Raw genomic sequence first — 25,680 nt, 5'->3', positions numbered from 1 at the left:
ATATTTAATTCTATAGTGTTCAGGGCAGAATGAACATTATGCTTTTTGGAAGTGGGCAGCCGTTTGCTTCAGGTCACTGATTGGTAATTAAACCATAAATGTGCAGTGGTCATATTTACCCCGGAACAACACATTAAAGAATAATGGAGCAACTTTCACAGTCAAATCCATTCACCTTTGATAACAGTGGCATCATCTTCCTATCAATTTCCCCTTCTTGTACTTGTGTATCAGTTCATACTTTTCCATGTTGTAGTACAGGCATATGTAACATAAACGCTGGTCAGTTCCAGTAGTGTTCTGAACACTTCCTTGTTACTCCGATTGAACCCCCAAACACTTTTCTGTTCATTGACATATACACCAGCACTTCCATAATCTGCTTTAAGGCAGTAACTCGTACCTTGCCTTGCTGCAGGTCAAGGACTCCAGTTCCCACCAGCCCCAGCCAGTGCAGTCAGTCCAACATCATCCAAAGCACCAGAGATTCACCAACCCTGCTGTAGATTCAGCTCTATATTCTCATAAAAACAGCACCATTACTTCACATGCTCGTGAAATGGGCCTGAAGATTAGCAGGAAGTATGATAGTTACATTGGAAAATACAGCCCAATATATTTTGGTGCCTGAGGCAGAAAGACCCAATGATACCCCGTGGCGGTAAAAAATATAATAAGCTAAAGAACTGTCAAATTATTATTCGTTAATTGTACTCCAAAATCTGCTGGGTGAGAAGAGAAGTCTCACCCCACCTTCCAGTAATGCCATCTTGTATTTTATTTATGAAACTGCCCCATTGACATAGAAAATGTTATGATACTTTGTGGATGCATTTATATATAAACAAAAGAAGACTGTGCTTGAGGTGAGAGAAACCTCTCTTTCTCCACCTTACCAAACTGCACTCCATTGCTTCAAGTGTTTTTATCCAGTCTGGCACACTTCTAGCACGAGTGATGGGTGGTCCAGGAGAAAATTGGCTGAAGCAATGAAGCACAATGAGGTAAGGTAGGAGAGGATTCACCCCATCCATTTCATTTTAGAAAAGGAGACAATCTCCACCTGTTTTACATATGAAGGTTTAGGATACAAGAATAAATACATCTGGCTTTCACGTCACACCTAGTTTGGCCTACAGGGAATGGTGTAAAAATAATAATAGTGAAATGTGAAATACAAAATGAATCCCTGTTTCCGCAAGACCAGTGGCATAGCGTGGGTTGCCAGTGTCTGGAGCCACATGGAAGGGAGCGAAATGGATGAAGTACACATGTGCATTCAACTGTCTAATGGTGTCCACATCACCCAGAAGATCGCATCTGCAGAGATAAGAAAAGAAGAGTCAACATCAAGTCCCAATGACCGGGTGAGATTATATTCTCTTCATTCCCAACTATCAGAGAATGACCAGTTCTATTTTCCATCCAATTCCTCTCTTCTTAAGCAGATCTGAATCACGTGTCAGGGTGAAACATTGTGCCATATGTGAAGTGGTACATTGAAACGTTTTAGTTTTAGTATCTTGCACACCATATGAGCGAGCGGAACTGACAAAAATCACACAGAACAGCCTTTGAGTTTTCCAACTCAAATGGGCATGGTGTGAATTTCTCCTTAGTTTGAGAGAGGCTCAAACTTACAGCTTCCAGGAAAAGAGCAGTATGTTCTCCGTTGCCTACATCTTGCAAAGCACATTGTCGGTTTCCTCATCCAGTAGGCAACAATGACTCAAAACTCTTTCCAGCAAGCAGCAAGATCACTGGTGGGAGGGTTAAGTTAACTCTGCTTTGATATCAAGGAAGCGTTTAAATAATTACCACCTTCATCTTCCCATTCAGCAGTTGTCTGCTCTGCTGCTTTCTTTTAAGAGACAACCTGTCTCCTCCCCTAGTTTCAAATCACTCTTGCTTATCCGCAGGTTGCACATATCCATCCTATCTACATTTAGAAAACCATTAATTTACTCCCTAATCATCATCAGAAAGTCATCTCTTAAGTAGCAGTGCAAACATGAAAGCACCCTTTAACATATGATTTCCCCCACACCCCTTCAAGTAAGATGTCTTGGTTTTATCTTGCAAACATGCTCCCCCTCTCCCACTTTAATGTCATTTATACCCAGCACTCCAAATGAAGCAATCTTATGGCACATATATATATATATATAGTCTGTTCCCTCTCAGTGTTGCCTTTCACATTACTCCTGGCAGACAAATCACTGTCTTTGGTGAGACAAATTATTCCTGTAACGTATTCAGTTGAGTCTTCGAGTGCCAGCATGTTCCTCCTCATTGTGAATCCCATTGTCTTTTCACTATGTTTATCCTTTGATGTGCTCCATCACCAAAGGTATAGTCAGTGTATATTCTACAATCCTGGCTCCTGCTGTGTATCTTTCTGTCATAATACACTTTTCGTTCTCTCCCCTTATATCTTGCTTATTCCCATCTTTCTCTTCTCCAATGATTATTTAGTACCCAAGGGTACTGAAGGGGCTTGTGCATGTAATCTCAGAGCCACTGTCTATAATCCTTAAGAATTCTTGAGGTGAGGTTCCTGCAGACTAGAGGTGGGCAAATGTTGTCCCTGTCTTCAAAAGGGGGTAAAAAGAAAGACCCGTGTAACTACTGACTGGTCAGGAAAGCTCCTGGAACAGATAATTAAATGGTTGATCTGTGAGCACTTAGAAAAGGATGTTGTGGTTCCAAAGATCCAATATGGGTTTCTCAATAACAAGTCACACCAGACAAATCTCATTTCTTTTTTCCACAGAGCTACAAGCTTGGTGGATCACGGGAATGCTGTGGATGTAGTGTATCTTGATTTCAGTGAGGGTTTTGACAAAGTTCTCTGTTATATTCTTGTGGAGAAGCTGATAAAATGTGGGCTGGATGAGGTAACTGTTAGTTGAATTTGTAGCTGGCTGACTAACCGAACCCAAAGAGTGCTCACTAATGGTTCCTCATAATCTTGGGGGAAAGTGACAAGTAGGACGCCACAGGGTTCTGTGCGGGGCCTGTTGTTGTTCACCATCTTTGTAAATGACTTGGATGAAGAAATTGAGGGGATGCTCATCAAATTTGCAGATGTCACCAAACTGGTAGAGATAGCTAATGCTGCTGAAGACATATGCAAAAGGCCTCCAAGGAAATTTTTTAGATAAATTCTTATTGTGCCTTTCACCAAATGATGCTCAATGCAGATAACAGCAATAATGTAAATACAATTTTTGAAAAAGCAGTAGCATACTAAATAAGTCAAATATAAAAACAAAGCAGGTAAAACATCTATAAAACAAGCTGTTTAAACCAACTAAAACACATACTTGCAAGTCAGCTTCTTCAAAGGCCTGTCTAAAATTGCACTCTCGTTTCGCATAGTAACCAAAATGGAAAACATATAAAGAAACTCATTTGGTAGCACCAATCCCCTGGGCTCTGATGACAGATGGGATTGGATTCAGCCCTAGAAGGTGGATTCATTCAGGAACTGTGTCTCCATACCTTTGCCAATCCAATGAGATTTATATTCAAGAAGGGAGCTTCATTTGAAAATTAGGCATTGCGTTAGCTTGTACAGCATCTGCTTTCAACATCTGCAAAAAAGATGGAAGATTTTTCAACATCTGCTCCACACACCTACCTGACAATTAAGAAGATTAGCTCATATATTTGCCCCTGAAGACCTTAATTTATCACTAAATTGGATTTTATGTTTCCAAATGTAGCTCCCTTATTGAATATAAATCTTGTTGGATTGGCAGCCGTATGCAGAGATGATTCTTGGCCGAATGAAGGTTCTAGGACTGAATCCAACTCCATCTCCTGCCTGCCTTTAAAACAGCAACCCAGCAATGACCCCAAGTGACTGGTGCTGCCAGAATCTGACTTCTTAATTGTCAGGTAGGAATGCAATGCAGTATGTTCATATATGTAGAGTAGGGCTGAAATGTGTTATGTACATGCACCTAAAAGGAATGTACATCCCTGTGCACTGTGATTTCAAAGAAACATGGCAGGTGTTGAAGAGGAGCCTTTTATGTAATGCATTTTCTTCAACAACAATCCCAAGTGAAAACAACTTTTAAAAGAAGCTTCCCTGTATAGTGGCCTCAATCCAGCTAATGTTTGCCACCACTAAGTCCCACTGAAAGCATCAGGGAGTGACATTCATATTTACCTATTTGTTCCAGTAGGGTTAAATGAGAGTTATGACTCACTAGTAGAGATGGGAGAATTTGTCAATTTCTGTTTCTTTCGGTTGCTCTTTTTTTCCTACCTGAAATTCAGTTCTCCACATATCCACATCAGTTTCCAATTTTTAAGCAAGTCCACATGAAAATTACTCAGCATTTTTATGCAAATGTCTCCCAATATACACATTCTGGTATGCAATTTTGCCTAACGTATCCCTTCTGGCAAAGCAATTTTCTGCAATAAAATGCATTATGTTTTCAGGCACATATGCATTTTATGCACCTTACCCTAGGATATGCATTTTTGTACATGTTGCGTGGCTAGAAAACTGCACTGAAAAATTCAGAGACATGTTAATTAGGTAGGTTTACCTATAAATGTGAATTGAATTTTCCCCCATTCCTACTTACTAGTTATGCTTGACCTTAGCTGGATCAGGGCCTTCAGCGTTCTATGATGAGGTGGGTTGTTACTTAGTCTGCCATTTACTCCTTATGGCAATCTTTCTCTGATCCTACCAAAGGACCACTGCTTGTCCGTCCATTGGATTACTTGACAGCTTCTTAACATACAACTTGAGAAGTGCAGGCACTGATAAAACCATTTGGAGCACAATTTGCCACGAATTCCTCCTATGCACACCCCACTGAAATGAATACTCATACAAAGTTCCCATTCATTTCAATGGAGCTTTCAGGGGAGAACTTTCTGGTGGATTATACCCTTAGCTTTTATTACAACTTTTCCTTTCCAATTTTCTATTTGTAATGAGTGCATAAAAGATCCCCTTTTCACCCTATTGTTTTTGCTCTAAAAGCCACTTTATTCTTAATAAAAGGAATAATAAGTGCCAGTTGTAAAATAATTTGTCAATCACTTCCAGCACTTGCAATTGTAAAACACCTTTCTTTGGACCTCTCGGAGTGCTTTAGAAAAGATAAAAACAAATAAAATAAAATTACAATTACACTTAAATGGCAGAATTAAAACGATCAGTTTTAGATCACCTGAATTTTGTTGCTACCATTTGACAAGGGGAAATTGTTCGACTGAACTCCCTGGAAGGAGCTGAAATGCACAACAGTCTGGCCTATTCTGATCTTTGAATGAGCTTTTCCACAGGACCCTCATTAGGGACAAAGTTGAAGCTGAGCTGAAAAGCGCCTTGTGCCCCTACAATTGAGGGCATTCAGTTGATTTCAAATTTAACTTCCCTGCTATTCCGTTGAGGTTCTTTTTCCTTTAAAGGAGTCTAATTGAAAAGAAGGGCAGAGTGAATAATTTCTAGGATTAGACGAGATAAACGAATTGGAGGATAGAAAGGGTGCTATGGGGCGATGAGATTTTAAATTCCATGTTCACACACACAAAAATGTGTTTGTAGTCCATTGCATCCTGAGGCTCGCAGTGCCCCACACATGGCTCTCCCTTGTTGGCATGAAGGGACAGTGAGCACTTCCAGACAACCTGTTTATTGGGCAGTCATCCTGATTTGTTTGCTGAGAGATTAGACAATGTTGGATATTCAATGAGCATTCATTCTGGTTTTTTTGTGGGCAGGTTAGATGACATTGCCTCAAAGCAAGTGTTATCCTACCCTTCCCACTGCATTCCACTGTCATTTCCCTTGTCACAAAAAGTTCACTTTTTTGGGGGGGGGGGTTTGTTGCACAACAGCTCAAAGTAAACTATAATCAGGAAATGGATGAAATTTGCTGGCCTAGCTGTACCTCCAGAGCAGTTTTAGCCTGCCGCATTGTAGGCCGATACTTCCAGAGGTTATCATGAAGGGCACCATTAAAGTTTGATTTTAAAAAACCAAAAACAAAGCAGAAGTCTCAAACAGGCACATTGTCTTCCAAGATAATGAAACTTGTAGTCCAAAACGTATTGAGGAAAGCTGCTCAAGATTATTCCAGCTATTAGCTGGCCACCAATATACTCTTTCTGCCCTGCAACTCCAGATACTTTGGACTGCTACCAATTTTATCGGTACATTTCAGGCACAGATTGTTATGTAACATAGGTCTGGAGGCAGAATACACAAGCTCAAAGTTGATGAGCAACAATATGAAAATTTTCCTTAGTTACCTGTGGGGTAAACCATATTTTACCGCCACTAATAATACTAATCATATGAAAAAGAAAACACATAACAGCAACAAGGCAAGGCAGAGATCAGTGTGAATTTCTTGCAGCCAGTTGAGACAATGGCATTTTTATGATTAATGAGAATATTTTAAAGGCTGGTTCTTTATTTACAGGAATAGCCAAATAATCACAAACAGAAAAATGTAAAGATTACTTATTCTACAGCTGTACGGCACTGAAAACATTTTTTTTAAAAAAAAATCAAGCATGCTCATTCTATTAATAGTCCTTTTTAAACATGTTTATGTCAATTACTAAAACAAGATTGAACAATGTCAAAAAACATTACCGTTTAAAAACTGTCGTCTTTTCTGTGTTTTCATCTGCAAAGCATTAGGGTTTGTAAAATAGTTTTGACTGGGAATATGTATGCGTCGCCATGAAGACTTCCATATGTGCACAATGCTATTTGTGTATTGGATTGTGTGGTGCAAAAGTAAGACAGCTGAGGATTTTCAAAAGGAATCTACAATTTGGGAGACAAACATCTCCACAGTGCAGGGCACCAGCAGGATAAAACTGAGCAACTGCTAATCAGAAGCATATTGTGAGGGGCTTGTCGAGGGCGTTGTGTGGAATCATGAGTTGCCTCGATTTGCTTGCAAATCGAAAATTGACTGTGTAACATGCTTTCCCGCCCTGTGTAACATATTTCCCTGCTCTTCCATTGGGCGGCTTCACACATGCCTATTCATCACTACCTTGCTCAACATTTTTACAGCTACAGTGGTGCCCCGCAAGACGAATGCCTCGCAAGACGAAAAACCCGCTAGATGAAAGGGTTTTTCAATGCGCTTCGCAAGACAAATTTCCCTATGGGCTTGCTTCGCAAGACGTTTTTGTCTTGCGAGTCTTGTGATTTTTTTCGCTTTCCCCTCTTTTTTCTAAGCCGCTAAGCCGCTAATAGCCTTTTAGCCGCTAATCCACTAGGCCTTTAATAGCCACTAAACCGCTAAACCGCTAATAGCGCTAATCCGCTAAGCCGCTAATAGGGTTGCTTCACAAGACGAAAAAACCGCTAGACGAAGAGAATCGCGGAACGGATTATTTTCGTCTTGCGAGGCACCACTGTACTCAGAAGTAATCCCTATTTATTTCACTGGCACTTACTCACCCATAAGTGTGTTTAGGATTTATGGCAGCCTCCGAGACTCAGAGCTTATGTGTAACCATTGAAAACTGTTGGGCTTGAGGTGAGGTGATATGAAAGGTCTCTCTATGGCAATAGGCAATGAAAAGTCACCCTTGCCGCTGCAGTGTGAACCAGGCCATTGACTAGTCATTGTCACCAGCATGGTGGAGTGAAAGACTTGGCAGCAAGCATTCTTGTTTCCCTTGTTGCTCAACCTCAAGAACCCAGAGCAGGGGCCAAGAGTTAGTCATATCAATGACCCAGTGAGGTAGCTTAGATTTACTTCATGGCAGAGTAGAGGCCTCAATCTGAGCTCATTCTGGACAATAGGGATGGGGGACACAGATATTGCTGGATGACAGCTCCCATCATCCTTGACCATTGGCCATGCTAGCTGGGGCAGATGGAAGCTGTAGTTTAACATCTGGAGGGACAAGAGTTTCTATCTCTTACTGTGCTGTACCAGTGAAATTCTTGAGTACCAACAATTCCTGCTCTTTTACATGAATGAAAAGACATGGATGGGTAGACAGACAGACAGACAGTAATTGAGCAGAAACTTAGGTAAGCTTGTTTTGGATCTTGGCAGGATGCAGTTAATCACTAACTGTGTGTGCACATGTATGTGTATAATGTCTGGAATGAAATTTTAAGAAGAAACAGAAAAGAAGAAAATTGGTACATTGGCTTCTGAATAGCCAGGTTCCATGAGCTTGACAACTAAAGTTATGATTGTAAGTGTGTTCTCTCCCTAGAATAATTGAAAGTGAATTCAAGATTTATAGGCTCCAGAAGTCCTGGCTAGAGCAAAGCTCAGGTGCGTAATCCACTGTTCAGTATTCAAGAAGAAAAACAACAACAACAACAACAACAGCAGCAGCAGCAGCAGCAACAGATCTATGACCCAAACGTCCTGGCAAATAAACCTTGAGGCAGAGTGAAGACTGGTAGCACGGATGATTTTCACTGTTTCACTTCAAAGGTTGTATAATATTTGAGCAGATTATATACTCTTTTAAGCAGCTAAGAAGGTTAGGTGATTTGGAGCGTGTAGTTTTATACCCATCGTTAACTCCAAGTTTAAAACTTTAAAATAGCACATGCCAGCTGACCTATGCCTCCATACCTTCATATGGCCAGTGGGGGGTAGGGTGGAGAGATGCACTACTGCCCATCTTGACCTCCATCATCCCCACCATCCCAACATAGCAACCCTAACCCTAACCATTCCTAAATATGTGCTGAAAAAATATCCTGACAGCAGTGCTGTTAGGTAATTTCAGACTATGAACTATAAACTCACAGGGATTGATCCTCTCTTGTTTGTAATGCGCATTGCTTTGCTTACTTCAAAATGTGATAAGTCAGCCTTGCTAAATGGGGGGGGGGTCATGGGCTTCTGCCTGAAAGTTTGACCCTGTAAATCGTCAAACCATCAATTCTATCACGCGGGAGGCCACCTAAATTGTATAATTTGGCATATCAATTATTGGTATTATTAATTGTATTATAATTTGGCATTGTTATAATGTGGCTGTTATTGGATTATTGTAATTGAAAACTAATAAAAATATTATATAAAAAGAAAGTTTGACCCTGATAGCACCACAGTCTTCTGTCCGCATTATGCAGCAATCTGACACCCACTTTACAGCACAGCCAGCTAAAATGGGCATTCAATTCCCTGCACAGTTAAGGACAATTTTCAGTCCTGTGAATCATCCTTTAGTTGTTACTCCTTGAGCAGTATTGTTCAGAATTTCTTGGCTATTATTAGACCATTTATTTATTTATTGAGCATTCATTTGGTTCCTTTATCTATATAATCACACTTCTTTCCCCTGAGTGATAAAATCCATTGAAAACAGCACTCAGAGATCTGAGCAAGGTATAGTTTTGTGTTGATAAATTCTACCTATGGCTGTATCTTTTCAAATACTAGTTTGAAATTCCTGCAGTTGTAATGACAAAAGACAGCACCATTAAAAAAATGAAGGTGGGTTTTTTTTAGCTCAAATGACAGTTATATAGAGGAAGTGATTATACATTTTAATAATTTTTTTCTAAGAGGGAAAGACAGGAAATTAGACACCATATTAGTATAAAGACACTGTTGTCACATCAAATGGTTCTTTTAAACTTCCTGATGTCCTCATTTAGTCTTACTGGTGTACCCAGGAAGTTAAGGAATGTGTTATTATATGTTGTTATATTTGTATTCTACAGAGAAGGCTTAGATGCAATTGACTTACAGAAATAAGTCATTATTTTCCGTGGTTTCTATATAGTTGGCACTGACAATGATGTCTATCCTACCTAATAGGAACTCCAAACCAAATACAATGGTGGTTAAAGGAAAAAACTGGAAAATGGACCATTTTTCTTCTTCTGTTGAAGGCAAGATTCTCACCACGCTCAGTCATTTCCCCAGAGATTCATAAACCCCTCCCCTTTTCTGGTTGCACACTGGTCTTTGTATGGAAATCTTGGCTTGCATTAAGCCAACATTCGCCCATAAACATCTGAAGCAGAAAATTCTGGCTTAATGACAGTTAACAAACCAGGTTAATAAGCCAGGATCTGATCTAACTTGGCCTCAGGCACAGAAGTTCCATTTCCAAGGTTCCTCAGGGAGGAAGATTAAACCATTTTAAGTCTCTATCATTGTAGTATGGATCACATAGGCAACACCTATTCTTCATTTTCACAAAGGGGGCACGGAAGAAGTCACTTCTTAAATGAAATAAAAATCTCTCCCCACCTGTTATGATTAGGTCCAACATTTTATGGCAGACTCCCAAATTGTCGCTTGTTTGAAGTGTCCATTTACTAAATGCAAATATTTGGAAAGGAATCAGCATATAATAAATCCTGTACTTTGACTTTGGGAAATTCATCACAGTAAAAACTGGGATAAAGAAAGGAAATAATAATTGAGGAAAATAATAATTGGAGCCATGACACACTGAGTCTCTTGTGTGGATTCCAGTTCTTAAATAGATCCATTAAGGTGGGTGGCATCTATAGCTAGCCATTCATCCGTTGGGAGATTGGGACTTCGGCCTTGCTGCTCTTAAGACATGGGCACAAAGCGGCCTCAACACCCCCTGCCCAATTTTTATCAGTTTGCGCCCCCATTGGACCACCGCTGTCATACACCTTACAAGCAAGAAAATGATTTCACTTTTAACGCTCATGAAATCTTCCTGTACTCTCATTTTTAAAAATATAGATGACCCCATATATTAATATTTACATTTTCTTCTGCTTCATACAAAGTATCATGATGGACAGAATGGAAAAGTCGACATTGTCAGGCTGATCTAAAACATTACACTTGCTCCACTTGTGAATATACTGCATTTTTGCCATCTGTTTCTTTCCATAATTAAAATCATTGTTGATTTTATTCTCTATCAGGCTCAGTATTGGGGAAATGTCATTTCCCTGCAACAGATGCTTTGAACATGTGGCTATTTACAACAACTGTGTCTTTTATTATTGCACAGTAAAACAATCATCTGGATGAAAATTCCAAAAGGGTGGCTATTCTAAGTCTACTGCTGCAAACACAAAGAAGAGTTGTGCGGTACCTTGCATGACCAATAGTAGGTTGGCAGTGCAATTCAATGCATATTTGCTCAAAGTTAGCCCCATCATGTTCAGTGGGATTTACTGTCAGTTATGTAGATACATAGACTTCAGTTATCTATACATTTACCTGGGAATAGGCCACAGTGATACTTGCTTCAGAGTAAGCACGGTTAGAATTGTAATGTTATTTTGGCACAAACATCTACATTCTATAGCACAGATTTGTATAACAATAAATCTGTTTGATATTAATCTGTTTAAGGTGCCACAAAATTCATTTTGTTATCTTCTCCTCACTTACCTGGGATTAAGCCCCACCAAACCCAGTTGGATTTACTTCTAAGTAGGGATTGTGTTAATCTGTCAATTTTGGTTTCTCATATTTCTAATTCATATTTCCATATCACTTTATTTGTTTGGCCCTCTTGAAATTTCATCATCATTTTAGGGCGAATTTCTCCAAATATTCACATTTTTTGTCCAGTGTAAACATTTTTGCAAAGCAATTTTCCCCAATGTAATGAATTTTTGTGTGTAATTTTCACTGATCTGAGCATTTTAATGCACACTTTACCCTAGACTACACATTTTTGTAAACACTGGTTGGCTGGAGAAACGCATTGCAAAATTCGGATTTTGAACAATGTCTGTGTTTCAGTTTATGTATTTGTTCAGCAAGTGCAACTTGGGAAGGTCTGTCTTTATGTGCGATTCGAATTCTAATTTCTCCTTCATCTTTGCTTCTGAGTAGACATGTATAAGATTGTGCTGTTAGATCGGTATCTGCTCCCATTTATAAGCTTTTCGGCTTCTAGCCCTGCCACTGCAATAACTAGGGCGTTACCTTCATCTCCCAGGCACTAAGAGGTTTAGAATGTGCCTGGAGAGAGTTTAGGGTCTGGCAGAGTAGCTCATATCTGTTCATCTCCACAAACAATCCCTGTAAATTTAAAGCAGAAAAAAGGGGGGGACCTGCTGCTGCCATTCAGCAAGGAGTCTATTATGAATCCCTAGGTGGCATGCAAAGCATTTAGACTCATTTCATTCATATGTCAGGTAAAGACTTTCATTTAGAAGTGAGATGAATACTGAATAATGGATCTTTTGAATAATGTAATTAAGAATTCATTAAAGCAGCCTTTTAAAACCCTGCAAAATGCAGTGCATGTACAGTATACCTCCCAGCCCTAAAACCAGGAAAATGCAGTATGGAATTAAAATGAATTAACAGGAGGGGGGAAAAACAATGTAGAAAATGCTGTTTAGAAAATCCACCTTTTGAAGCTAAATGAACAATCGGTAAAACGACGCAGGCTGCTTTCTTTTCCCCTCCCACAGCTTGTGAGCTGTCAAGAAAGAGCTTGGTATTTAAGATGAGCTTATTCCGTGTTGGGACAGAAGGAACCAATCTAGTCGAGGTGGAAAGAAGCATCCTAATCCTAAATTACTGCACTGCCTGAGTGTCTGCAGTGTCAATGCCCTCGCAATAGTCCCCTATTTGGGGCAGATTTGGGGCCCTGGTTAAGGCCATGCACTTGAGACTTGGGTGATAAGGAGGCCTGGTTCCTTGGCTTCTCAGAAGAGTGGGTGTATGCATCTCCAACCCTTTGACACCACAGACTCCATCAGTGTAGACCTCTTCTAACAGCCTCTTTGGCAGGCTAACCTTCTTCCTGCCTGTATCCCCTCTGATCATAAACACTACCTTGCTCTGCTCTGTTTGGCATGACCAAAGGACAGTGCAGAGGAATGTCTACCAGAATGGTTGATGCAAGGCTGAAGGTCAGGAATTCTGTTCTTCTGGTGAGGAGGGGGGCTTTTATCTAGCCTCCTCAAGCAGACTAGCCCATCTCAGTCACAGAAGCAGGGGCTTAACAAGTGGGCTTTGTTACCTCTTCTTCCCAGAGCGAGACTAGGATGGTCTTCCATCCATCCTTTGGTGAAATAGCAAGGATGTGGATGGGGAAAGAGAGGCTTAGAAACCTTTGGTGTGTTTAGTCAGGTGAGTTGGCCATTTATGTACCTAGTGGAGCAACAGAAGGGTGGGTCAGGGCAGTGGTGTGTCAAAGGAAGTAACTGGTTTTGGTAGAGTGTACGGGAGTTATTTAGTTATTTCCATTTAAGAATTAGTAAAGGTAAATTACTACTACTACTACTAGTAGTAGTAGTAGTAGTCTACAAAGGGTTCAAGGCCATCTCTATCCCAAAACTGTGACAGAAACCAGACTGATATGGATCCAGGTGATCAATTTCATCCAAAAGTGCCTGGCTGTGACTCAGAAATGGCAAATTAGAGACTGGCCTTTAGTTGCCAGTTTCAGCAGAGTCCAATGATGGTCTTTTAAGCAACGGATTGACCACTGTCTCTTTCAAGGCAGCTTGAAGACGGCTCTCTGTCAATGAGACCCTAGCCACCATATTGACTTGGCTAGAAAAAAGTTGGCTGATATCAGCTATGAAGTGCAATGGTCACTCCCTCCTGGTACATATCAGACAAGCCCTGCTTCTTTTGTCCAAGACCTTGCTCTTTCAACAAGCCTTTTAAGCAGAGACCTTTATTCCAGTCTGTATTGGGCCTCCAATCGTTTTCACATCATTGTGTGTGTGTGTGTGTGTGTGTGTGTGTGTGTGTGTGTGTGTATGAGAAACTGTATAATTGTTTTTATAGCTGATGCTTTTATTGTGAAACCGCTTTTGAGATATTTGATGGGAAGCAATTAAACCACAGAGCCTAGGTCTTGCTGATCAGAAGGTCGGCAGTTCAAATCCCCGCGACAGGGTGAGCTCCCGTTGCTCGGTCCCTGCTCTTGCCAACCTAGCAGTTCGAAAGCATGTCAAAGTGCAAGTAGATAAATAGGTACCACTCCGGCGGGAAGGTAAATGGCGTTTCCGTGCACTGCTCTGGTTCGCCAGAAGCGGCTTAGTCATGCTGGCCACATGACCCAGAAGCTGTATGCAGGCTCCCTCGGCCAATAAAGCAAGATGAGCGCCGCAACCCCAGAGTCAGTCACGACTGGACCTAATGGTCAGGGGTCCCTTTACCTTTACCTTTACATTAAAGGAAGGAGAGGAGGAACAAGTCCTTATTGAGTGTCCTAGACTTCTCTGAGTACCTGAATAAATGATTTGACAATTAACAGATGTGCATGGATTAGCCGCATTACTGCATAAAGTCTACACTCTTCTGCCCATGTAATAGGTTGCCACAATCTATACTTGGGGGGGGGGACGACCCAAGAAAAGTACCTTGACATGAGGATGCTAGTAGGGTGGCCTTCCAACCCTTTGTGTATTCCCTTTATCTTAAAAAGGGCATGCATTCCGACACCAGTTTCGACACCGAAGTAGATCCGGAACTCCATTTGAGCATTTGACTATAGGAAGTTAAGAGAAAAGATAATTAACGAACAGGCAAATGTAGCTGAAATTCTCTGATAGCGCATGTAGTTAATCAATTGCCATATGTGCCACTCAGACTAGGCTGAGCTGCAGGCAATTCTTTCTTCTTATGGTTAAGAGACTGGAGTATGCCTTATGCAGCTGAGAAGCCAACCGGGCCCAGAAAGGTTCCACAAGCCAGCAGTCATAGAAGCAATGTTGTAAAGAATAAAGCCCAGAGCTAGAAATTAGTCAAAAGGGGTGGGAAGCTATGATATGTTCTACATTACAGTTTTTATTCTGTTTGGGAATCCACTTCTGAATATTTCAGGCAGGCAGCATCTCACAGCTCATCTACATATCCACTGAGAAGCGCTGAGCGGAAAAAAATTACTCTTTGTTCTCAAGTACAGAGCTAAATTGGCTCACAACTCAGCGCTATATTTTGGCTCCTAAAAAAACAGCATGAACTTCATGATGATTTTAGAAAAGCCTCTAATCTTTGCTCTTGTTAAACTAAACTGAAGGAATTATCATATGGAATCTATTCAAATGTCGGCATTAATAACACATGGCAAATTGATATTTTATTCCATCCAACAGTGATGCTCTATTTTATGTTATTTTATGGCCCTTTATTTATTTAGCAGTTGTCTCCTGTAATTTTAAGGGCAACTGTTTCAGATTATGCACAGCCTGGCTCTGGGAAATAACTGGAAATCAGACTTTAGTCTGTGCAATCAGTATCCTGTTTTCTCTTTTCATCTTGTCCACCTCTGTATATATCTGTCTCCTTGTCGATCCATCTCGACATTTTAAAATATGCTGCTCTGCCTTGGCATTAGCAGATAATGCCAATTAAATCAGGGAATGGATCCCGCACTGAAACTGCATTTATGACAGTGGGATTGTGAGACTGTAAAAATATCAGCTATCAGTTTCAATTAAAAGTTTCAATATTTAGCAGTGTTTCCCTCCCCTCTCTTACATATTTAATAGCAGTTCATTGCATCCTAGGCCATGAACTAAAATGCTCCATTACATGGAATATAAACAAATATCCCAGAGATCTGTTTATTTGAACCTAAATAAAAGGGGAAATAATGAATTTTGTGAACGAAACATTACATTTGATTGCTTGAATTTAAGAGAAAGGCAGTGCATTTTAAAAAAAATAAATGGGAATGGCCAGCTGGAGCAACTTTTGTCAGGAAAATATTGCCCTAGAAGTGGATGGTTCTTGCAAGGCCATAAAAGGCCATTTCAGACCCTCCAAGTGTCCTGTTTTCCAGGGACGTCCCTGATTTAGAGAAGCCATCCCAGTTTCTGTTTTGATTGTGGAATGTCCCACTTTTCCTTAGGATGTCCCTATTTTCACTGGAGAAATGTTGGAGGGTATGGGAGGATGTCCCTGTTTTCATTGGAGAAATGTGAGGGTATGGAATTATCCAACTCCCAAACTATCTGTGTAAATGGCCTTTGTGGGTAAGCCTGAGCAGTCTTGGAACTATTGGATAGGGAAGGGGAGAGAAATTTAACTCTCTGTCTCCCTTTCACAGCCTTGACAAAAATCACCTCTTCAAAGCTACTGTTTATATTTCAAGGGAACCTCTCATTGATCAGACTTTGCCAGTGGTTTTTGTTTTCATAACAGAAAAAAAATGTATTGCATTCTCACAATTAACATCGCATCTAGTTTGGCTTTCAGGGTATCGATGCAGCTGAAAAGCATCAAGAGCACATTGTCAAGGGCAACGGGTAGGCAGACTTGGAAGCGGCCAGGCGGTGGCTTTGGAGAATAACTTCAAGAAGCCAGTCACATAGTAGGGCAACTCTCTTCAATTTTGTCTTTCGGTTTCTTCTCATTTTTAGCTGCTTGAGGATGCTGATAAATGAAACATCCATGAAAGACAGAGTCAGTATGAGGCGAGAGGCTCTCTTGTCAATGGGGCATTCTGTCATGCCCTCTGGAAATTAAATTAGCTGCCCAATACATTTGGATTTGATCAGCTATGAGATCTCATGTGAACAGGTCCGTGCCTTTCCACCCACCCTTCAAAATAGTTTGTTAATGCTGGATAAGGCAATTGGGCTCTGGGCTTTCACAATCTTAAAGCTCTTTTAAACAGCGGCTTCAATGCCCTGGCAGCAGTTCATCATCAGAAAGTAATCTTAAGGTTGTGACATGAACTAACAAAAGGCAGGCAGGTAGCGTTTCGCTCACCTTGTTGTGTTGAGCTAGAACTGTGGTCCTCTGATCTATGCGCAACTCTGTGTTCTTCAATGACTGAGCACGAGGGGATGACTTGAAAGTACAATAGTTCCCTTTAATTTGAAGAAATTTACAGGTGTTCAGTTATTCCTTCTAACTCTTAAACTACTAAACTGTTTTCTGTCACTTTAATTTATTTTAACAAATATAAGTTGGTGCTTTGATTATTCATTTTTCTCCTTGGTGTTACACACCTTCCCCATCCATGACATTTGTAGTGAATTGTCACATGATACATGTGAACACCAGTAAGCGGCGCTGCAAAGATAAACAGAGCACTTGAATTTCAAGGTTACCAAACCTGATGCATCCTGGATTGACAGATTGTCACAGGAAATTGCCTCATACTGAGACAGACCATTGGTCCATCTAGTTCAGTACTGGCTATGCTGATTGGTAGTGACTCTTCAGGATTTTAGAAAGGGGTCCCTCTCAGCCCTACCTGGAGATGATGGGGGTTGAACCTGCAACCTGCTACATGCTCTACCACTGAGCTCTAGACCTTTCCCAGGGATAATCTCCAGTGAAGACATCATGATGTCCTAAACAAATGCCATTACTTGTTTGCGTGTCATTATTTGTTTCTTTTTTTAACACATGTGTCAGGGAACTGCCATCAGCTCAGAGGTGAGAGGTGGAAGGGCAGTTGGGTTACAGGGAGCCTCTGAAGATCGTGCGAAGCAGCTCTTCCTCCGGAAAGGAGGGAGGCCCCGCCTCCAGTGGGGAAGGGATGCAGGGCTCAGAGGATGCTAAAGAGAGCCACAACACCGAGCCTGAGCAAAGTGAGGGGGAGGCAGGTACCCCTTTGCCCACGCCCTCTTTGCGCAGTCGGTTTACACGCAGAGAGGGAAGGCATAGGATTGGGGTCAAAAGACTGCTATGCTGGGGAAAGTTTAAGGACCGCCCACTCCCAGATTCTGCTAGCGATTGAGCAGACATGGACTTGAGACGCTCTGCGCTGCAAAGGTTTTGTACAGATAATAAAGCCTGGAAAAGACCGGTGGGAGTCTTGCCTGTTCGCTCTCGAGCAACCACGCCGGCCCCTGACAACACGTTTTGTGATATATTTGTATCTTTCTTTCCTATTGTATGCAATTAGACACACACACACATGTGTAGTATTTTTCTAGAAAAAGAGGTGCCAGAACTCACCATGAATGCCTCCCTTGATCTCTTATAATGGCAATGGCACCCAACTGAGAAGTGCTGGAACTGAGTTCTGGCAAGTTCCAGTGGGAAAGAAGTTCTCTCGTGTGTGTGTGTGTGTGTGTGTGTGTGTGTGTGTGTGTGTTCACCATTTAGATAGCCTAAAAATACATATAAAGAAATTTGTCAACCTGTGTATATACTGTTACACACAAGTAGCTCACAGCTAAAGAGTTATTGATGCTGCCATATTTGATACCAGCTATCCAATTATTTGACAGACACAGGCAGAGAGGAGGCCCATAGGTAGGGCTCTTCCTCTCCAGTTCTTTTGGGGGCTGCATGTGGAAAGGAGAACAACCTGAGGCAACTGTTTGCAAATAGAATGACCCATCCCTGGGATCCATTATCGGAGGTCTACTTCAGAGTGCAGATTGCTCTTGCTGGATCTGGGCCAAAGGTGCAATTAGATAATTTTAGTCTCCAGGCTTATTGGTCTTATGGGAAGGGAATATTATCTGGATGGCAACATGCATAGCTCCATGTACTTCTGAATGTGTTAAGCCAGCCCAGCTGCATTTGGACCTCCTATAGTTTCCGCTGTCTAGGGTGCTGGATATTTACCAGCTAGGCTAAGGTACATCTTCTGCCTGAATACCCACACTGTAAATAGGTTCACTCATTAATTTCAAGGCACAGTTAATCCTGATCTGGTATTTCTTATGTTTGACTTTCAGCCACAGGAATATAACAGTAAGAATAGTGAAAGGATAGGGTTCATTTTTCGATAGTATGCAACACAGTGAAAACCACATTGCCTCTTGGTAGTTAGCAGTTCCGAGTGTCTGTAAGAAGAGAACTCATAAGTTTCTCTGCAAAGCCCAAGAAAAACTGGCTCCTCTCAAACATAATATGTTCAATATTTTTACATTCTCCAGTTCCTTGAAACCCAAGTATTTACTGTTCTTTGCTTCTTACAGTCATGATGTTAGTATAAAAGGTTGTGCCTCCAGATCTTCAGCATTACATTGTTTTATGTAATTATGTAAACATGGCCCATCAAGGAGTTTTTTGAAAGGTTTCAAGCTGATGTGGCCATTTTGAAAGGAGACTTGTGGACACATAACATTTCCTGGGCCAAACCGTAACAGAGAAACATACTCACTTCGAGCCTTTGAGGGCATCAGCAGCCAATAGCAGCACAGTGTTATTTCATGATCTCCTGCATACTGGCTCATTAGTAACATGAAGACTTTGCTCTGGGAAAGTAAAATTTAAGCAATGCATTTCTTAGCACACTTCTTATTTCTTAACTGGGGTTTCTTCTTCCTAAAGAAAAACAGTAATCTTTCGTTACCACAAATATAGTTGACGGTCACTGTGAAAGCGAACCAATAAGCCCACTCCTCTCAGTTCTCCTCTAGAGAGACATTGTAGTCCAAGCTTGTACATTTGCCAAAGAACATGGCAAAGGTTATGCATGGGCTCGTTTCAGTATATCACTCTATCTGTGATTTTTAAGCATGTTGCTAAATGTGCTTTTGAGGACTGGCATAGTGTTGCCAGAGCTGATCCACCCAGCAGGCAAACTTCAGTGGCCCCAGGAAGTGGAGGGGCAGGGGCAGTAAACGTGTACGACTCACTGGCATCTCCCACTGCTGCTGCTGGGGGGCACTCTTACCCCTTACCCCACTTTGATCTGTTGGAGCATCAAGGTGATTGATGGGCCCTTCTTGCTCTGGGAAGCGAATGAGATGATTAAAGGGCCTTGGGGGTTGACTGCTGTTTGTGCAGATTAGCATGTGGAATGCCCTCCCATCAGATGTCAAGGAGATAAGCAACCTTTAGAAGACACCTGAAGGCAGCCCTCTATAGGGAAGTTTTTAATGTCCAATGTTTTATTATCTTTTTGTATATGTTGGAAGCCACCCAGAGTGGCTGGGGCAACACAGTCAGATGGGTGGTGTACTATGTTCGTGGTGGTGATTGTTGCTGTTGTTAAAAGAATATTATGTGTGGCAATTCCCGCCTCCCACCAGTTGGAATAAATAAAGACACAGGACACCATAATTTTAGGTTAATGGGCGAAAAATGGCCACAACTTTATTGGTTACAGGTAAGAGCGGTATTGGCTTTAGGCACTGGTCCTATCAGACTATCCGGCATGAGAACCGGAAAGGGTTAACACCAGCAGGGGGAGCCCCTGAGATGCACATCCCTAGGCACTCCCCGAGGGGTCACCGCTCGGGGGCGCGCTTTAGGCCCTAGCCTCCATAGGTTTCGGATGAGGCAATGCCCCCTGGAATCCTTTACTGGACTACCCTTACATATTTGGGGGAGGTGATGGCGCTCCTCCCCCCCCAACTCATCTGCATAATAATACCCCTACCAATGCCTAACCGCCAAAACCAAAGGCGTTGTGACGATTTGCTACAAGGTAGGCGAAAAAACTAAAGGCTTTAAATCCATGCCAATTAGCCAAGTGGATTGGCTGGCCCTGGGGCTGACGCAGCCCGAGGATTCCTCAGGTCACACGGGGCTGAAGCCAGCTCCGCGTGGATGTTGGGGGCGTGAGCCCACAACTCCACCCCCTCCTTATGTTGGGAGTGGCTTTATCAATTTCTGCTGACCTCATAAGATTGGCATTGTGTATTGTTGCTCCTTGGGTGAGAAATATATATAAATAATCACAGCTCTGTACATTTTAGACTCTTCTTAGAGGTGTGACTATGGACTCTTCCAGGTTGGACGTGACTGTGGGTGTTGTCACGATGAGCTTCCACACAGCAGAATTTACCTGTATAGTAATATACAGGTGTATATTACTAAGAAAGTTGTGCATAGGTTTGCACCATATTTCTTTTGTGCCAATCGAATAAGCAGTGGTCCAGATCATTTCTGCCTGGTATCCTTTGCTGAACTGATGCCAATGGGCATTAACCCATCACTGCCTAGCACATAACTCCAGTTCTCAAAAGCTCACACCAGCTACCCATATGAGATCATGCCTAGTTGAATGTTCTTGTTTTAATTTACAAGGCCTTTAACAACAAGGACAATCTGCTGCACTTTAATTTCTCATAATATGTTTCGCTTATATGATAAGTTGGTCTATAGAATTATATAATCCTTACATCCCAGCTCAGTCACTGAGATTTTGGGGGGAGTCACACTTGGTGGTCCGCCATAGGTCAGATATGTGGCTCATATCCACTAAGACCCATGCATTCAGTATTGTGGGTCAAATTCTGTAGAACTCCTCATGGCTGAGATTAGACAGGCCCCTTCCCAATTGAACTTTTGGTGCTTACTGAATACCTTTTTGTTGTTATTGTTGTTGTTATTCCAGCAGGCATTTTAACTGAAATCTGTTTGGTGTCTGTCCCCCCCCCCCGCCCCCATTTTAACCATTTTTTATCATTTCTGTATTTTATTTCTTATACACTGTTCAAAGACCATTGTAGTTAAGTGGTATATAAATTGTTTAAACAAATAAAAAAAACAGAGCACCATGCTGGCTTATTAGATAGCTAGAATCTGATGGCACGTACTTATGTGCCAGTATATTAGCTCATGTGTTGAGTCACAACAATCTCTCAATTTAGGCCTCGAGAGAAAAATTCTCCACAGCCAGCTTCTTGTGGTGGAGGGGAAATGAGTGTAACAGGGACATCTCCTATGTTCCCCATTGCTATGGTATGTATTACAGCAAATTTATCTGAGGAGCACAGGACATAAACCAAAACATCTCTAATTGTTTAGTAATGGCAGTCGATTCTCTGACAGAATCACCTCATCTTTTCTATTAAGAGGCATTATAGTGTGCAGATAATCTCAGTGGAATAATGCAGTGGTGCAGAGGGGCAATAAATCAAATGATAAATTGAGTGTAACGTCGATTATGCTAGCTATGCATAGAAATATATACATTTGATGGTCATTATGACACATGAAATGTTCAAGACCAAGAGTGAAAAATACATTTCAAATTCTCTATATGGGAAAACCTGACAATGATCTGCAGTTTGTGTCTAGCATTAAATTCTATAAATCTGTCAGTGTTTTCCGCGCTGAAAGCCTGATTCTAAACGGAAAGGTCATTATCATTATTAAGTTTTATAAGAAAATCAGTACGTGTACTGGTATCTATTTAATAACTGAGACATCATGAATGTCAGACTTAACACACTTTGCTGGGTGCTAATAACTCTTAAAGTGTACCCTTGACTCGAGTCGAAGGCAGTATTGGAAATTTTATATTATCTGAACTGCCTGGTAGCATTTAAACGTACTTCCTTAATAGCTACGTAAAAATATAGTGACTTCACACAACTTTGGCTGCTTTGAGGCTAGCACCAAAAGGTTATACTAAACATTTTACCTCTTCCCCTCTCTCACCTCCAGTTTCCAAAGACAGTAATACCTGGGCACAGCCATTTATTGTATTTAATGGTTATTTAAATTTCACCTAGGTGAATTGTGCTTGCTACAAAATGCCTGCACCTACGACGGCAATAAAATGAAGGCTTTTATAATCAAAATAAGTGCCCAGCACAGCAACGATATTTTCATCATTGAACAAATATAACTTTTTGACATTTCCATGGTGGAATTGGTGTGGTTTACCCTTAAAATATGTATTTATTCAAGGTTCCCCCCTTAAAACTTTTGTAATTTTTGCATTATATGATTTTCTAATTCCAATCCAGCGATAACCAGTGATAACTTGTTTCTTTTTCTATTATATATTTAAATTAAAAATAAGGAGATGTAGTTTCTATTAATGAGTTTTGTAGGGGTCTTTTAGTATTATGTCCCTAGGCGACTTCCTTACTCAGCATGAAGTCCTCATAAGAGGTGCTTGTGCACCTGATTAATTCATAAATGGTGTTGAGGGCTGCATATTTCCACAATCCTTGTTAAATCATGGAACTCTGCTATTTCTCTGTAGGATGCATTGCAAATTGTGATGCCCACATTATGCACCTAATCATACCATTCTGTGTCAGCACCAAATTTCCCAAGCATTCTCATTTATATGACATCCATCTCAGGAGCTGGAAAGTCAAGGTCCATCAGTAACATTTATATCAATTGTGAAGAGACAATACATTGCTGAAGTGAAAAGCAGACAGTTTAATATATCACTGATAAAGCAAGAGGAACACTGTATTTAATGAGTGACCAAAACTAAGATGGTGTTGTGTATATATATCACACAAACAAGTGCTGACATGCAGAATAAATTGGGCACGACCCCCATAAAGATGCACAAAAGTAAGAGCAACCTTGTGCGGTTTTGCCCCCTTCTGAAATGGACAGTTTATTTACATGATGCTGCCATTAGCTGCCTTGTCTTTCACTTTACACCGGCTCTCTTTCTTTCATTATGCCCTGAAATCAGGGGTGATAAGGAAGCTGCCACCTGTTAAATAAAGACGTGGGGAGATAGCCAATATTTTTGGCACCCCACTTGTGCAAATAGGGCTTCCTCTCCTCGCCTGCAGCCCCCTGTTCAAATCTCCGAGGGCCTTCTGGCGGTTCCCTCACTGCAAGAAGTGAATTACAGGGAGCCAGGCAGAGGGCCTTCTCGGTAGTGGCGCCTGCCCTGTGGAACGCCCTCCCATCAGATGTCAAGGAAATAAACAACTATCTGACTTTTAGAAGACATCTGAAGGCAGCCCTGTTTAGGGAAGTTTTTAAGGTTTGATGTTTTATCGCATTTTTAATATTCTGTTGGGAGCTACCTAGAGTGGCTGGGGAAACCCAGGCAGATTAGCGGAGTATAAATAAATAATTATTATTATTATTATTATTATTATTATTATTATTATTATTACCTCTCCAGAGTTGGGGGACCTTCTGAAGCAGATTGGGGGCACAAGGGCTGCAGGGGAGTCCCATTGCATCCCTTTGCATGTCGTTGGCTCTCACCCAGAATGAAAGATATCACAGCATAAGTTTATTGCTGATTTGTGAATTAGAAGGCATTCATAAGTCTGAATCCACTTAAATTATTTTTAAAAATATCTCATTTTCAAACATTGTATTTCAGAAGGTACGATCCACAGTCAGTCAACTGGTTTCTCTTCATCATTCCATGCCTGCATCTAGAATGAACAGTGACTTGAGAGGACATGCAAAGACCGTCCCTTAGTCGTCACTCCTCAACTCTGACTTTTCAATGGATTGGATCCAGAATGTTCATTAAACTTGGTCCCCACTGACAAGTTAGTCATGACATAAGTCTCGTGTAAGTCATGACATAAGTCTCACAGCATTTGCCTGCTGCCCCGTACAACAAAATTCTTTGGGCAGCTTACATCTGCTTTCATTTGGAACTAAGCCCAACTTACCAAGTCTAGATCCAAGCCTACACATTTGGGAAGATTCAGGCAATCATCTTGACATCATAATACACTGTGGTGAAAAATGCAGAGACTTAGTTCTTGACCATACATGATCATTGGAATGAAACCAGGAACATTGTCAGCAGATGATCATAACCTCCAGTGGTTTTCAGAATAAGAGAAGTGTGGCTACACATCAGCTGCACACACTAAGCACATCATTCTTTCCTTCCTGGCAGTGGCAGGCAGCTAGTACATGTCCCTCCCGTTTTTTCTGTTACAGTCACCACTTGGGTGAAGTCCAGGAGCAACATGCTGCTCCTTAGATTCATTCTGAGCATCAACAGTGAGACTTAAATATCTACTGGGGTCCCACCAGACTAAACGTAATTTTGCAACAAAAAAATTTTTTGCATGTTCATTTTGCAACATGTCATTGACAGAGTAATGTTATGTTACTGGTGGATATATGGTGCTGGAGGAGACTCTTAAGACTGCAAGAAGATCAAACCTATCCATTCGACTAAACGAATAAACAACAACATATATTGGACTGTCCACACACCATTCTGCTCTATAAGTTGTTTTGTAACGCTTCCCCAATGATATTGTGTCATTGCTGACTGGAGGGTCTCTCTTGCAATGTAGTACAAGAAAAGTGGGGCAAAACCAAACCCTGTAATGTCTGTGATAGAAAGTTACAGGATTGTTGCAGGAAACCATGGGATATGTACCAAGTGGAAGTAGAGCAGCGTATCAATCCTTGAAACTTTTGCAGGCACAGTTTTGAAAGCAGGATTGCCGATAACTGCCCCAACACCACCATGAATACTAATCACCATAAATGGACAATTAAAAGCAATGTCCAGAGGTGTCCTAAAATATTATAACACAGATTTTATACTGTAAGTTACAGGGAAGTTTTTTGGACAGAGGAAAGCATTCTAATCAAGCTCTTGCAATCTTTGGATACGAACGTGGAAGTAACCCATGTCCCATTTCTTCCAGAAATCTTCTCCCGCATGTCCCTTCCAGAAAGCATTGTCTTGCTGCCACTCCTGTTTATGTTTACTTTGAGCAATGCACATTAGACTCTCATGCCGACTATGTGGCAGGAAAGATAAAGGACCTTCGGAAATACTTTTATATCTAAACCCACATTGCAAATGGCGGAGTTGGGAAGCTCTATGTGAATGGTTTATCCTAAATGAAGGCCAACCAGGGCTTAGGGCTCAGGAATTGTTTTCAGTTAGTACGGACTGTGAATATAGAATTGTGCTTTGGTATGTTTGTGTCTTTTCCTATCTGTGCCTTTTCCTATCTGCTCAGCAACCAGCCTCTACTTACCTGGAATTAGAATAGGAAGCAACAGGGCTCCACAGTCGGAGAGCTTATTCTTAGAACATTCCTTTTTATATATAAAGCCTGAAATCAACTACAGCAGAACCTTTAAAAATGGG

At 41.2% G+C, this 25,680-nt stretch overlaps 1 protein-coding gene across 1 annotated transcript; it reads right to left on the bottom strand.

The window, feature by feature from the left end:
* Positions 1-847: 847 nt before the first annotated feature.
* Positions 848-24,216, bottom strand: LOC308596603 (uncharacterized protein). Its single transcript, XM_081211871.1, has 5 exons — positions 24,147-24,216; positions 19,036-19,129; positions 16,677-16,777; positions 14,321-14,448; positions 848-1,320 (listed from the first exon to the last, which is right to left on the bottom strand). The coding sequence occupies exons 2-5, from the start codon at positions 19,115-19,117 to the stop codon at positions 1,134-1,136; spliced, it is 498 nt and encodes a 165-aa protein (XP_081067997.1). The 5' UTR covers positions 19,118-19,129; positions 24,147-24,216; the 3' UTR covers positions 848-1,133.
* Positions 24,217-25,680: the final 1,464 nt, after the last annotated feature.

The sequence above is a fragment of the Podarcis bocagei genome (genome assembly GCF_964188305.1).
Source record: "Podarcis bocagei genome assembly, chromosome: 10".
NCBI classification, from domain to species: Eukaryota; Metazoa; Chordata; class Lepidosauria; order Squamata; family Lacertidae; genus Podarcis; species Podarcis bocagei.
This window is presented reverse-complemented; position numbering and strand designations above follow the sequence as displayed.

Bases quoted from the DNA above. Each gene is read 5' to 3' on its own strand.
- LOC308596603 (XM_081211871.1), bottom strand. From the start codon at position 19,117: ATGTTACTAATGAGCCAGTATGCAGGAGATCATGAAATAACACTGTGC. The intron at 14,449-16,676 runs GTGAGCGAAACG...AACTTCCTATAG, and splicing joins TTCTAGCTCAACACAACAAG to TCAAATGCTCAAATGGAGTT. The intron at 1,321-14,320 runs GTACTTTTCTTG...TTATCTCTGCAG, and splicing joins ACTAGCATCCTCATGTCAAG to ATGCGATCTTCTGGGTGATG.